The 14,190-nt window shown below is 42.4% G+C and overlaps 1 protein-coding gene across 3 annotated transcripts in view; it reads right to left on the reverse strand.

Annotated features, from left to right (window-relative positions):
- Positions 1-14,190, reverse strand: part of stab1 (stabilin 1) — a 130,631-nt gene that overhangs the window by 70,900 nt on the left and 45,541 nt on the right. For all 3 annotated transcript variants that reach the window (XR_006031212.1, XM_042089264.1, XM_042089263.1), the window contains exons 23-26: positions 6,527-6,713; positions 1,229-1,322; positions 875-1,033; positions 235-330 (exon numbers count right to left, since the gene is read on the reverse strand). Coding sequence is in view for 2 of the 3 variants with exons in the window: in XM_042089264.1 (XP_041945198.1) it covers positions 235-330; positions 875-1,033; positions 1,229-1,322; positions 6,527-6,713 (536 nt within the window). In the remaining variant the exon portion in view is untranslated. The remainder of the gene's footprint in view (positions 1-234; positions 331-874; positions 1,034-1,228; positions 1,323-6,526; positions 6,714-14,190) is intronic.

Raw genomic sequence — 14,190 nt, forward strand, 5'->3', positions numbered from 1 at the left:
GTGTTGTTTTCAGGATATGTTTGTGCATGCCCATAGCCAGCCACTCTGAAACAGTCAGAGGCGATTCAAAATGAGTCAGAAAGTTGAGACAGGACCCATCGTTAACATTTCAGTGTCCACCACTCTAGTTCATCCAAAACAAACTAGAAAAGGGACTCAAAGTGCTAAATACCGGAATTATCCTTTAAAGTTTTGAGCAAAGAGTATTTTGTGTGTGAAATTTGCGAAGCACACCAGTTCATGGCAACCTCCATTGTTCTTTAGACAGGGATTTGCCATACTGCACACAAGGCCATCTCCCAAGTATCCCTTCTTGCAGGAGCAATCATTCTGCAAAACAACACAAACCTGTGATTGCACACTGCTTTTCCACTGAAAAGCAATCCATTTTCTGAGAATCACCTTTGTCCTTTCAAACGACATCTTGTGTCATTGCTCCCAATTGTGTCACTGAACTGTTGGAGAATTAAACCCCTGGTTGCTCACCGTGATTCTACAGCACGTTTACTCAAAATATCAAACATGAACCTCAAAGCTCTGGAATTCCCTTCCCCATCACACCAGGCATTGTGAATCCATTGCAAACTAAAATCTTAAAATATTTATCTTAAACATATTTACAGGTAATCTGAAAATCTCAGGCTATCATATTCGTTGTGATATGGTTTTTATGTATTGGTTGCAAGTATGTTTAATGTTTTGTAAACTGCAGCTAATGCCGTCACTGTCATGTGGTTTATATGGAAATTATGGTACTTAGTGTATAAACAAACTTGTGATAAATATAATAAATCCTTTCCTATGATATATAGTGCAACAGATGTGAAATAAAACAAAATTGCTCATAATGTAAAGTTACGCTTTATGGCAATACCTGTCCAGGGCCAGTGGTCACACAATCTGCATTTTTATGGCAGCCTCCTCGACTCTCCAGCAGGCAGTTATTGATTTCAGCACAGACTGCACCATCTCCCGTCCAACCCTCATTGCATATACATGATATGTTGCCTGGGCCAATATACACACACTGGGCCTGCAATAAAGGCACACGAGACACATTTACAAAGGCAGAGAAATGGTAGATGCTAGAAATGGTTGAGTTAGACTGGCAACTGGATTTTATACATGAATAACCAGACTGCACCCATGTTTAAATTCAACGTCTGCTCTCTATGTTTAATTTAATGACAACTCAGATGTGTAATAGAGATTAAGTGAGGAAACATACATTTGAGTCACAGCCCCCTCTGATAGGCTTCAAGCAGAGGTTAACAGGAGTACAGGAGTGTCCATCACCCTCATAACCTTGTCTACACACACATCTGAAACATAAAAGTCATCCAGAGAGTCACTTAAAACAAATACATGGCACTATGATATGATAATGTGACTTTAGCCAACCAACCTAAATATGTTCACTGATCAACCGTTTGTCCAGTCCTCATATGAGACTGGACAAACGGTTGATCAGAGAACATATTTAGGTTGGTTGGCTAAAGTCACACCATCATATATTGTTTGATGAAACAACTGCATTTTAATTAATGGGCATGTTGGACATTATCTAACAAGTTAGTCTCTTGAAGGGCCCTATCACACAGCACATTGTGGCAGCAAGCAAGACAAATGTCTTGTTCCTATCTTAAACCCAATGCAGTGATGTTTTTTCCGCCAAACGCTCAAGTTCAAGTTGTCAAATGAACATTGCGCACCCATGGGTGTGTCAATGACATAAATAGGTGTGGTCAGCCATATGATCAAAAATTGCTATTTTAACGTCACTAATAATGATAACGCTACTGACCAAGAAAAATGTGGTCTAAAGTGAAAGGTGCTTGTAATCCACAGCTATGGGCTCACAGTTACGAAATGTTCCAGACAACATGACGGGTCTGCTTGGATGAATGTACTGTACTTAGGATTTTTATTCAGACATTCAAAAATTATTGGGGTAAGGTAAGTAAGAAAGTAAGACTTTGTTTTGCTGTTACCTATTAGTTCAATTACTAGGGGAGTGCAGATGCATATAGGCTATACTCTCATTGTCACACACATGCATTTTAGCAAAGCAAGCTTTAGTGGAATCCTGCTGTTGCATACACGGTCTCGCCTGCAAGAAAATTCCTTCTGCAGACATTCACTCAATCAACGTCAAAATACCAACACACTGTTTGATTTTGAACACCTTGCTCTTGGAAATGGCAGATATCACTCCCATTGGTTTAATGGATTTTGCACTCAAAATACACTCATGACTAATTAAGACACCGCTGACAAGATAACATATTTTGATTTAGACACGACTTAAACAATCATGCACTTAATTTTGTTATTTTTCCTGGACCCACTGATTTTTGGGATTCACAAATGTTTTCTTATTTTCTCTAGGTAATTGTAACAACTTAAATGATGTCAATGCCCCACTCATCAGGCCCAATGACATTTCAATGTTCAGCGTCGCCCACCTACTGATCACTTATGGACTGCACCTGTATTCACTTGTTTGCCTGCACCTGTATTCACTTGTTTGCCTGCACCTGTATTCACTTGTTTACCTGCACCTGTATTCACTAGATTGTCAGCACCTGTATTGTTTACCTGCACCTGTATCCACTTATTTTCAGTTGTATTTGAACCCCTTAGTTTGGCTTGCACATTGCAAAAGGGTTTTTCAGCTAAAGCCGGCCTGACATTGTGTGATTTCACAGTCGGCGACTATATTTCCAAAGTTGTACTGGAGTCGTGGCACGCTCCTGTCAACTAGATCGTTGAGTGTAAGGTGCCAATCTTAGTGTTTTTAAGTCAGTCGGAGTCGGTCTTTTTCTAGTTTTGCCGTTACGACAATATCAAACATGTTTGATATTATCGCAAGTCTTTCTAGTCGTGGCTCATGCAAATAGTGACGTGAACTATAAAAAACAATAGTGACCTCTCTCCAACACCAAACAGGAAGGGGCAAAGTAGGCGACAGCTGTAGCCTATATGATTATTTGTTATTCTTAATAATATTTGTCATTTCTTATACATATTTAGTCAGCTCTTCCACGTGACAGAACAACTCTATATCGGTTACGGCTCCCACACACAGCTGCGTTCCGTCAACGCATTCCAGTGGGTGTTCCCGACGGTAGCTATGCAAATGACTTGAAGTAAAACCGTAATGTGATTGGTTGGTGCCGTCCGTAGATTGGCTTGATTGGCCGGTGCGTAGATTGGCTTGATTGGCCGGTTCTCCCAGCGGGAGAAAAGTGACGCGACGGACCCACAATTCATTTCGGCAACGGATCACGTGAGCCCATTTAAAGTGAATGGGATGCGTCTCCAGCAACGCGATGCACGCAGCTGTGTGTGGGAGCCGTTAGGAATGTCACGCATGAAACAATGCTGCAGAAACACGAAAATACGACTGAGTTTAGTAGGCTATCATTTCAGTTCCTGTTTATCTATTGCACGATGGGTAATAATTTAAAGGAATCTAGTTGCAGTCTTGTGAATAGTGACCCTGCAAGATCCCTAGTCATTGCAAAATCATAGTCTGTGACTTAAAACTCTACTACTCAGTCAACAGCCATCAGACACACATATCCCAGATGCACCCCTCCCCTCCCCTTACACCCCTCACCATTACAGATCAAGTGACAGTCCAACTAAAGAAACTGCGCAGCAATAAAGCAGCGGGGCCTGACCGACTGTGTCCAAGGCTACTCAAGGCCTGTGCTGCTGAACTGGGGGAGCCACTGAAGCACATCTTCAATCTGAGCCTACGCCTTGGACAAGTTCCAACACTGTGGAAGACATCATGTCTTACCCCTGTCCCTAAGAAGCCACACCCTAGTGAGCTTAATGACTACAGACCTGTCGCTCTTACATCACATGTGATGAAGACAATGGAGCGATTGGTCTTACGTATGCTCAGACCCCAGGTACGCCATGCACTAGACCCGTTACAGTTTGCATACCAGGAGAAAGTGGGCGTGGACGATGCCATCACTTATCTTCTACACAGGACACATTCCCACCTAGACAAGGGGAAAAGTGCTGTGAGAATCATGTTCTTTGATTTCTCAAGTGCTTTTAACACCATCCAGCCCCTCAGATTGGGAGACAAGCTCTTGCAGATGGGTGTGGACGCTCACCTGGTAACCTGGATTACAGACTACCTGACCGAGCGACCACAGTTCGTCAGACTGAAGAACTGTCTCTCTGACACTGTGATCAGCAGCACCGGAGCGCCACAAGGAACTGTGCTCTCTCCAGTCCTGTTCACCCTGTACACATCTGACTTCTGCTACAACACCGATTTGTCCTTACATAGGAAATTTGTTTTCACATACCATACAAGCCTCACAGACATGAAATACATAGATACACACAGTCACGGTTCTTCACCCACCACCCACCACCCTGCCACCACATACCCCACCCACATATATCACAACAGCACACAAACAGCACATATACATCACATTACACAGATACAAACAGGAAAACCATCACCAGTTGACATTACAGAGGAATGAGGGCGGCACAGTGATCCATCACCGCTGTGATCTGTTGTTAAGTGCTGCTATTGCAGAGGGCACAAAGCTTTTCCACAAGCGTACTCGCTTCCACCCCATAGCCCTATATCTGCGTTTTGATGGAAGCACAGGAAGCACAGAGTACAGGAGTCTGGTGGAGGACTTTGTGCAATGGTGCAAACTCAATCATCTTCAACTCAACACTTCAAAGACCAAGGAGATGGTGGTGGATTTCCGCAGGTCTAAGTGCACTCTGCTACCAGTCCACATTGATGGGGTCAATGTGGAGGTGGTTAGCACCTACAAGTATCTGGGTCTCCCCCTGGACAATAAACTGGACTGGTCAGCCAACACTGATGCACTCTACAAGAAAGGGCAGAGCAGGCTGTACTTCCTGAGGAGGCTGCGGTCCTTCAATGTGTGCAGCAAGCTCCTCAGGATGGTCTACCAGTCTGTTGTTGCCAGCGTCCTCTTCTATGCAGTAGTATGTTGGGGAGGAAGCACAAGGAAGAAGGATGCGGGGCGAATTGACAGGCTGGTAAGGAAAGCTGGCTCTGTAGTGGGAGCTGAACTGGAGTGCATCACTTCACTATCTGACAAAAGGACCCTGAACACCTGAACAAACTGATCAACATCTTGGACAATGAGTGTCACCCATTCCACAGCAATATTGTTAAGCAGAAGAGCCTGATCAGCTGGAGACTTCGCTCACTGCCTTGCACAACAGACAGACTGAGAAAGTAATTTGTCCCCAGGGCCATTGAACTGTTCAATGCCTCACTTAAGGGAAGAGGAGAGATAGACTTCTCTGCATAGTCTGTCTGCCTCTTCACTCCCTCCATGTTTGGATACTGTCTGTCCACTAGCCACTTTACCACTGTCTTTCTGCCTCACTGTTTGCGTGCTATATTAGCACATTAGCACATATGCATAACCCCTCCCTCCATGCCACAGCCGAACTGTGGCCACACTTATACCTTTTCTTAAAATAGTTAAATATATAGATATATAGACTTTACTTTATTTCTGCATTGTTGCACTGTTGGACTTACTCATTTGCACTATCACCATGACCACTATCACCATTGCACTATCACCATGACACTCATTCACACAGAGCACCTTACCTTACCTTACTATGCACAGAGAATCACAGGCTCAGTCCCTGCCTCAGTCATTGCAAGCGCCTCTGATTGATTAATCACCACTATGTGGATACTGTTTTTAGAATTGATTTAGATTAAGTGTTAGTTAGTATAATTTGTATTTTAGTATATTTAGCATATTCTTTATCGTCTACTGTCCTTATTGCTTAGTTGTGTTTTTATGTTATATACTTTAATTACTCTTTCTGCTGTTAAAGAATGTGTTTGTGTTGTCTGTATGCTGCGGAGACCTTGAATTTCCCCTGGGGATCAATAAAGTATCTATCTATCTATCTATCTATCTATCTATCTATCTACTTGTTTTTAGATGTGAGAGGGTCTGAGACTGTAGTCTTTCAAAAATCTTTTCCAAATCTTTGCAAATCTTTCCAAAGTCTGTCGGTGTAAGGAGGGCTTAAGTTGCCTCATACTTCCATCTTGCCATCCTTGGATTGTGATATGTTTTATAAGTGGTCGAGAACACATTTTGACACATAGTCTATAAATCATAAACCCCCTGATAAAATGAGTTTTGTTTATAACTTCAGCGAATAGCTCACCGACAATGGTAATTACAGGCTACTTTGGAGACACAGATGCACACATATGTATTTTTGTGTGGTGTGAACGCCGATGTTTGAGACCCTCCTTGCTTTGACCATTTGCAGAGTACTTGCACGCGGCACAACCCATGCCCTTATAGTGTTACTCCTGCTAATAACAGCACACCTTCAGTGTATGATCAAATTGGGATGCAAAATTCAGTGCACCATGGTAAGAGCAGATTTGGGTGGTTAAGGGCATAAACATAAATTAAAATAAGTAAAGTAATGCATATTATACATATTACATATCACTCACATAGTGTTGCTGCCACTGTAACTGCAGTAGGCATTGATGTGACAGTGTTCAAAAACGCCATCGGAGTTGCAGGGAGTGGCCGTCTTATCACAGTGATCCCCTGAGTATCCCTCCAGACAGGAGCCCCTCCTACAGATCCCCTGGCTGTGTGGTCTGTTGTCACATTCACCATGCACACAATGGCAGTCTGCACAAGTAGATGGGTCAAAGTTAGCGTTATGGAAATTGTACACTATGACACAATTACAAATCAGAATCGCCAAATAACTGTGATACAATGATTTTAGTGTAATTGACATTTATAAGCATTGTTTATAAGCATGGTTTTGCTGCCCAAAATCTTTTTAAAAAGCATATCGGAACTCCCCCTATTACCGTCGGTCCCGTATTTCTGCCGTCTTGCGTGTATGCGTCACTAATATCCATTTCTATACAAACCAAGACGGCGGACTCCTAAAGAAACGCAACCTAAATTAGCTATGTACCAAAAATGACATTTTACTGTGACTCGAGGAGCTGTAAACAGTGTTGTAAGGCTGCGTGTACACAACCGCTTGGAGCTCCAGTGGAATTTTAATTTCATGACGAGAATTCTCGGTCTAACCGCTCATGTGCCGTTGAAACGGCGTAAATAGGCGACCCATCAGGCCAGCACTATAACTCCAAGTGTGGTAAACAAAATCGGATATTTCAGGCAGTAAATGCTCCCGTTAAGAACCAAACCAGATTCTGTTCAAATCTACACACCTATGGCTACTGAAAAATGTAAGGTTCATTTAGCAAATGTTATTTTGAAGTGTTAAAAAACATTGTTGTTTTAGAATTTCTGAACAAAAGTGGTGATAATTGGGGGTGTTACGATATAATACAAACTATAATACAAAAGTAGGGTGGTGCTAGGGATGTAGGGATGATACTACTAGCAGCAGTTTCTCATACAGGGAATAACTAGATGTACTGCATAGTGGTACAAAATATGACCACTGTTTAGTCCTGCACATTCTCTCCACAAAAATAAAATCACGCTTGTCAATTTGTCTCCATCTCCCACTCAATCTCCTAATCTTTCAACTTTTGTGTATGTAAATGAGTGTGTGTGTATGTGTGTGTTTACTTTATGTATATTTGTGCTCCTGTGCGTGCGTGTGTGTGTGTGTGCATGTGTGTGTGTGCATGCCTGTGTGTGTGTGTGCATATGCCTGCTTGCCTGCATGTGTGTGATCTTTATGTGTGTGTGTGTGTGCGACTGTGCGCATCTGGGTGTGTTTATGTCTGTGTGTGTGCATGCATGTATGTGTGTGTGTGTGGGTTTGTTTATTTGTGTCTGTGTCTGTGTGCCAGCATTAGGATGTTAGAGGATGATGATTGGTGTAAACTTGACATGATAAGCAATTCTGGCACTTAAAAACGCAACGTTCAATTCGGTCATATAAGTCATTCAAACGTAGTGCTCGTCATTAAAAGAAAACAGCAGCTTATACTTTTTCAGGTGCTTATTTTAGCTGTTTAAATTTAATTTTTTTGTTTTTGTTTGTTTGTTTTGATATGTCTTGAATAATATAACGGCTGTGAAATATGTATTGTTGTATGTTAATTAGCTAATTGGAAGTGACGTCATGTTGGTTGCGTTTCACACGGACGCTTTTAATGTTGCACACTACACCTGACGGAGAACTGGGAAGCTGACTCGCAGTTATGGCCGCACGCCGCTGAGTCAGAAGTTTTAAAGTTTGAAGCCGTGTTTTTCTTGGACTCATTTCCCTCTTAGCTGATATGCAGCCAGCGAGGTATGTGTGTGTTTATAATGCTTTATTCGTTCTTTTGGTTGTGTGACTGGATTTTCTAGTTATTGTGTTGCTTTACTGCTTTTAAACAGTTCAACGGTGGATTAAAAGATGAATTAAAGATGGAAATAAATCCATCAGTAAACTGAAGAACTTTGGCCTTGCGTGTTTCCTGGAGGGGAGTGATAGTCGAACTCGGAGCTGAAGTTAACGCCGGCCTGCGGTGTTTGCATCCTCAGCCTCTAGTATTTCCTTTGCTGTTAGTAAGGGCTGTGAAGCCAATTCCATTTGTTCTATTGACTCACTAGCAAAAAGACAAGAGGCTGCTGCAGAGTATGCAGGTACGAGAGCTGTGTTTAATATCATGAGTGAACAAGAGCTTAGGCAAGAGGAATTGGAAGTGCTTCAAGCTCAAGATAAGCAGATAGTTGCAGACCAGGAAGCAGCAGCATTAGCTCGGCGCCTACAAGAAGAGTGCGAGGAAGTTGAACGAAGAATCAAAAGACAAACCGAAGAGGCTGCCCTGTTGAAAAGGCAGCAAGAAGAGAATGCCGTTAGAAGACAATCTGTTGAAAACTTAAAGAGAGAGTTGGATCGTTTGGAAAGACTGAAAAGATTGAATGCTGCTAAAGCGAAGCTGCAAGTGTATGAAGAAAGCAATATTGACATGGGATGGATCTCGCATTTCATAAGCAGGATAACCCCATGATTCTGCAAGCAGTTAAACGAGGGGATCCCGTTCATGACTTACAGCCAGAAGATGTGCCATCAAGGGGAGGCATCTTCAATGATACTCAAGGTCTTGTTAAGGTTTTGGCTGAGGCAGCAATAGGCTACCGGTTCCAGAACCAACTATCTTTTGCGGTGACCCACTTAAGTTCAATCATTGGAAGTTATCCTTTCAAACCCTAATTGAGAGGAAGAATATTCCAGATACAGAGAAGATGTTCTTCCTTGAGAAATATGTTGGTGGCACAGCAAAAGAGGCTTTAGAAGGTCATTTCCTGCTTGAGTCGGAAGATTCATATAGGTCAGCTTGGAATCTGCTTGATGAAAGGTACGGTCAGCCATTTGTTATTGCCAAGGCCTTCCGAGATAAATTATATGCTTGGCCCTGTATAGCCAATAGAGATAGTGTTGCATTAAGACAATATGTAGACTTCTTGCGCAGTTGCGAATGTGCCATAATAAGAATTTGCTTGTTCTCAACGATCCCTTGGAGAATCAAAAACTGGTTGTCAAGCTGCCTGAATGTTTAAGCCAGAGATGGAACAGAAGAGCTACACTTTATCAACTAGAGCATGGGAGTTTTCCAGACTTCAGCTATTTTGTAACATTCTTATCCATGGAGGCTAGCATTGCCTGCAATCCAATAACCTCACACCAAGCTATTGGGGCAGGTGTGCTTAGTCCAAAACTAAGAATCAAAGTTCAGCTCCCTCTAAAATTCAAGTCGTTGATGCCAAGAGCTTTAACACCAACATTACTGGCAACTGGGTAACTTGCATATTTTGTAAGAAAGCAGCACATAGCCTCCAGAAGTGTTATAGATTTCTTGAACAACCAGTTGCTGAGAGAGTCAAATTCATTCAGCATGAGCATTTGTGTTTTGGCTGCTTGAACCCAGGCCATCAGTCCAGAAGCTGCAAGAGGCGGTTGACTTGTGAGTCCTGTTCCAGACGTCATCCTACTTGCTTACATGAGGACCGCTCAGAACAGGAATCCAAGCACAATCAAATTGACCATCAAGAAGGTTCAGCATTTCAAGACATCACTGTAAAAACGACTTCCAACAGGATTTTAAGAGACAGTAACAGCATTCAAACTTCTGCGATAGTTCCAGTCATTGTGTCGAGAGACTCGGGGAGGGAAATTCTTCTTTACGCTCTGTTGGATTCACAGAGCGATTCCTCTTTCATTCTAGAGCATGTGGCAGATGCTTTGGATATGAATACAGAACCCATAAAACTAAAACTATCCACCATGTCCTCAAGGGAAACAATCATTAGTTGTAGAAGGCTCAAGGGTTTGCAAATAAGAGGGTTGAATTCCACCAAGAAATTAACAGTACTAACAGTGTATACCAGAGAATTTATCCCTGCCAATAGATCACATATTCCCACTCCCGAGACTGCAAGGGCATGGCCACATTTGGAGCACCTCGCACCGCACATTGCTCCACAAAGACAATGTGAAATTGGCCTGTTGATAGGGTACAATTACCCACAGGCTCTAATGCCCAGGGAGGTTGTCTGTGGAGAAGAAAATCAACCATTCGCACAGAGGACCGACTTGGGCTGGAGCATTGTGAGCTATGGTGACCCAGGTGAACATTATGGTGATGTTCTTGGTGTGAGTCACCGTATCCTTGTAAGGCAAGTCATACCTCAACTTAAAGTGCCAGATCAGCTTAAAACTAAAGTCCATTTTGTGTTTAGGACTCAGATTAAAGAAACGATTCCTCCCGATGATGGTCATGAAGATGTTGGAGTCGGATTTCAATGAGCGGGTAGAAGAGGATTCCTTCTCTCAAGATGATGTCTTGTTCCTGACGAAGTTAAAGAGTGGAATTAAGCAAAAGTCAGATGGTCACTTTGAAATGCCTTTACCCTTTAAAGGAGAGCGACCAAACCTGCCTAACAACAAGTCTTGTGCAGATCAGCGCTTGATGTGCCTGAAGAGGAGGCTCAAAAGGGATAATAGTTACTTTTCTGACTATGTTAATTTTATGACTGATCTTATTGGCTGAGGTGATGCAGAAAAAGTCCCAGAACAACAAGTTAGCCATCATGGGGTGTATCATCCTCAAAAACCAGGAAAAATTTGTATCGTCTTTGACTGTTCCGCCAAGTTTCAGAATGTGTCTTTGAATGATCATCTTCTCACTGGACCAGAGCTCACTAATACTTTGGTGGGGGTCCTTTGTAGGTTCCGTAAGGGCCCAATTGCGATCATGTGTGACGTGGAACGAATGTTTCATCAATTTCATGTAAGACCTGAAGACCAAGATTACCTAAGGTTCTTATGGTGGGAGAATGGTGATTTAGAGTCCCCTCCAACCGTGTTTAGAATGAAGGTCCATCTATTTGGGGCTTCTTCCTCACCTGGCAGTGCCAATTTTGGTCTTCAACATCTGGCCTCTGCAGGCAAGGGGAAGTTTAACCAAGATACCATCAAATTCATTCAAAGAAATTTCTATGTTGATGATGGGCTGGCAAGTGTTTCCTATGAAACGGAAGCAATTCGACTTATTGAAGAAGCAAGAGAACCCTGCAGTATTGGTAAACTTCGTTTGCATAAGTTAATCTCTAATAGCAATGAGGTCTTGAGAACAATTCCAGAAGAGGAGTGTGCTCAAAGTGTTAGAGATTTGGACCTTGGAGAGTCACTTATGGAAAGAGTTCTTGGCGTCCAATGGTGTGTGTTCTCTGATGACTTTCAGTTCAGAGTTACTGTTAAAGAACGCCCAATGACCAGAAGGGGATTGCTGGCAACAGTTGCTTCCATTTATGACCCTTTGGGGTTCGTGGCGCGTAAGGCTGTTGCATGTCTTAAGCATTATGTTAAAGGATTCAGTGGCTATAAGTTCAGCTCAAGTCAAGCCACAAACATTGAAGAAAGACGAGAAGCAGAGGTGTTCATCATTAAGTTGATTTAAACAGAAGCATTCAGCACTGAAATGGAAAGTATAAAAAGGAAGGAAGTTGGGGGACGATTGGCTAGATCTACTCTCCATCCTCACATTAAGCACCCTGCTATCATCCCAAAAGGCAGTCATGTGTCCTCCTTGCTTATTAAGTATTACCATGAAAGGGTACATCATCAAGGGAGGGGAATGACTGTTAATGAACTGCGTGCCAATGGAATCTGGGTCATAGGGTGTAGCAGTGCAGTGGCATCGCATATTTTCAAGTGTACAACCCGCAGGAAGTATAGAAGACGTACACAGGATCCAAAAATGGCAGATCTGCCAATTGAAAGAATGGAAACAGCTGCCCCATTTACGTATTCTGGCCTAGATTGTTTTGGTTCCTTTTATGTGAAGGATGCAAGAAAGGAGTTGAAGAAGTATGGACTTCTCTTTACGTGTATGTGTTCCAGGGCTGTACATATTGAAATGTTGGATGACCTTACTTCAGATGCCTTTATTAATGCCCTCTGTACATTTATTGCCATCCGTGGGAATGTGCGACAACTGAGATGCGATCAGGGAACCAACTTTGTGGGAGCCAAAAAGGAATTCACAAAGGAATTGAAGGACTTTCAAAATCTTGATGAGTTGAAGGCTTACGGATGTGAATTTGTCATGAACGTTCCTTCATCTAGCCATATGGGAGGTGTATGGGGGAGACAGATAAGGACAATTCAAAGTGTTCTAACTGCAATTCTTGATAAATCTGGAAAGAGACTTGATAGTGCTTCATTAAGAACTTTTCTGTATGAAGTGATGGCTATTATAAATAGTAGACCATTGGCATTGACAATTGAGCACTTGAACAATCCAACAAGTTTTGAACCACTCACGCCAAATCACATCTTGATGATGAAATCTACGATTGTGTCGATTATGACTTCAGACCAGAGGTGCTTACTTCCATCCTCTGCAAATGCATGGAGAGAGTTGTTGCAGATGAACTCATCACCATGGTCGGAGAGAGCTTGGACCAACTACAGTTTGCTTATAAATCAAAGCGAAGTGTGGAGGATGCCAGCCTGACTCTTCGGGACACTGTAACAAGCCACTTTGACTTTCCCAGATCCTTTGTCAGGATCTTATTTATGGATTTCTCATCTGCATTCAAATCTGCTGCAAGTTAACCCAACTCTGACACTCTGGATTAAGGAGTTTTTAAAGGACAGACCACAGCATGTGAGGGTAAATGGGTTTAAGTCCACCAACACTATTTTAAACAGCGGAGTGCCTCAGGGATGTGTGTTGTCACCTGTCCTTTTCTCCATCTATATAAATGAGATCACCTGCACCAGCTATGGACTCAGGTTATTTAAGTATGTGGATGCATTGGCCTTGATGGCTAACCTCACTGATGACGACTCCCTGTCCACTTACAAGCAGTATGTCAACACAATGGCACTTTGATTCAAGAGAAGCTCACTGGAGCTTAACATCACCAAGACCAAGGAACTGTGTTGCCATTGGGGCCGACTGCTTGATACTCCTCATACACTATCCACACCATTGAGACTGGAAGGGCAAGTAATGGAACAGGTTGAAAATGTCAAGTACCTTGGTACTTTGATTGACCACCGTCTCACCTTCACCCTGCATGTTGACACAATTTACAAAAAGGCCCAACAGCGCACTTGTCTCCTCAGAAGGCTTAAAGGATTTGAAGTGAGACAGGGCATTCTATCCAGAGTATACCAGTCACTGATAGATTCGGTCATCGCTTTCAACATCACATCTTCTTGGTACAGCTTCCTACCAAACAAATGCAACAGAAAGCTGGCTAGGATAGCCAGGCAAGCCGTAATAAGGCTTTTTGAATTGAATTGAATTACCCTAGCAACAGCCTAGCAACCATCTCAAGTAAATATCTTGGTAAAACTGAATCAATACTATTTGGATCAAATGATAAGCTAAGGAAGTCACCTGGATTCAGTGTGGTAGTTGGTGATTCTGAAATAACTAAGGAATCAGTAACTTACTTAGGCTGCATACTTGATAATAAATTATCTGGGGAGTGCATGGCTCTAAAAGTTCTGTCTAAAGTAAATCAGAAAATAAAGTTTCTAGCTAGAGTATCCACATTAATAGATCTCAAGATGCTTGCTGGGGCCCTAATACAATGCCACTTTGATTAAGCCTGCACTTCATGGTACACAACCATTCCTAAGGTTTTCAAACAGAAGCTGCAGACT

The sequence above is a fragment of the Alosa sapidissima genome, chromosome 4 (assembly GCF_018492685.1).
Source record: "Alosa sapidissima isolate fAloSap1 chromosome 4, fAloSap1.pri, whole genome shotgun sequence".
Classification (NCBI taxonomy): Eukaryota; Metazoa; Chordata; class Actinopteri; order Clupeiformes; family Clupeidae; genus Alosa; species Alosa sapidissima.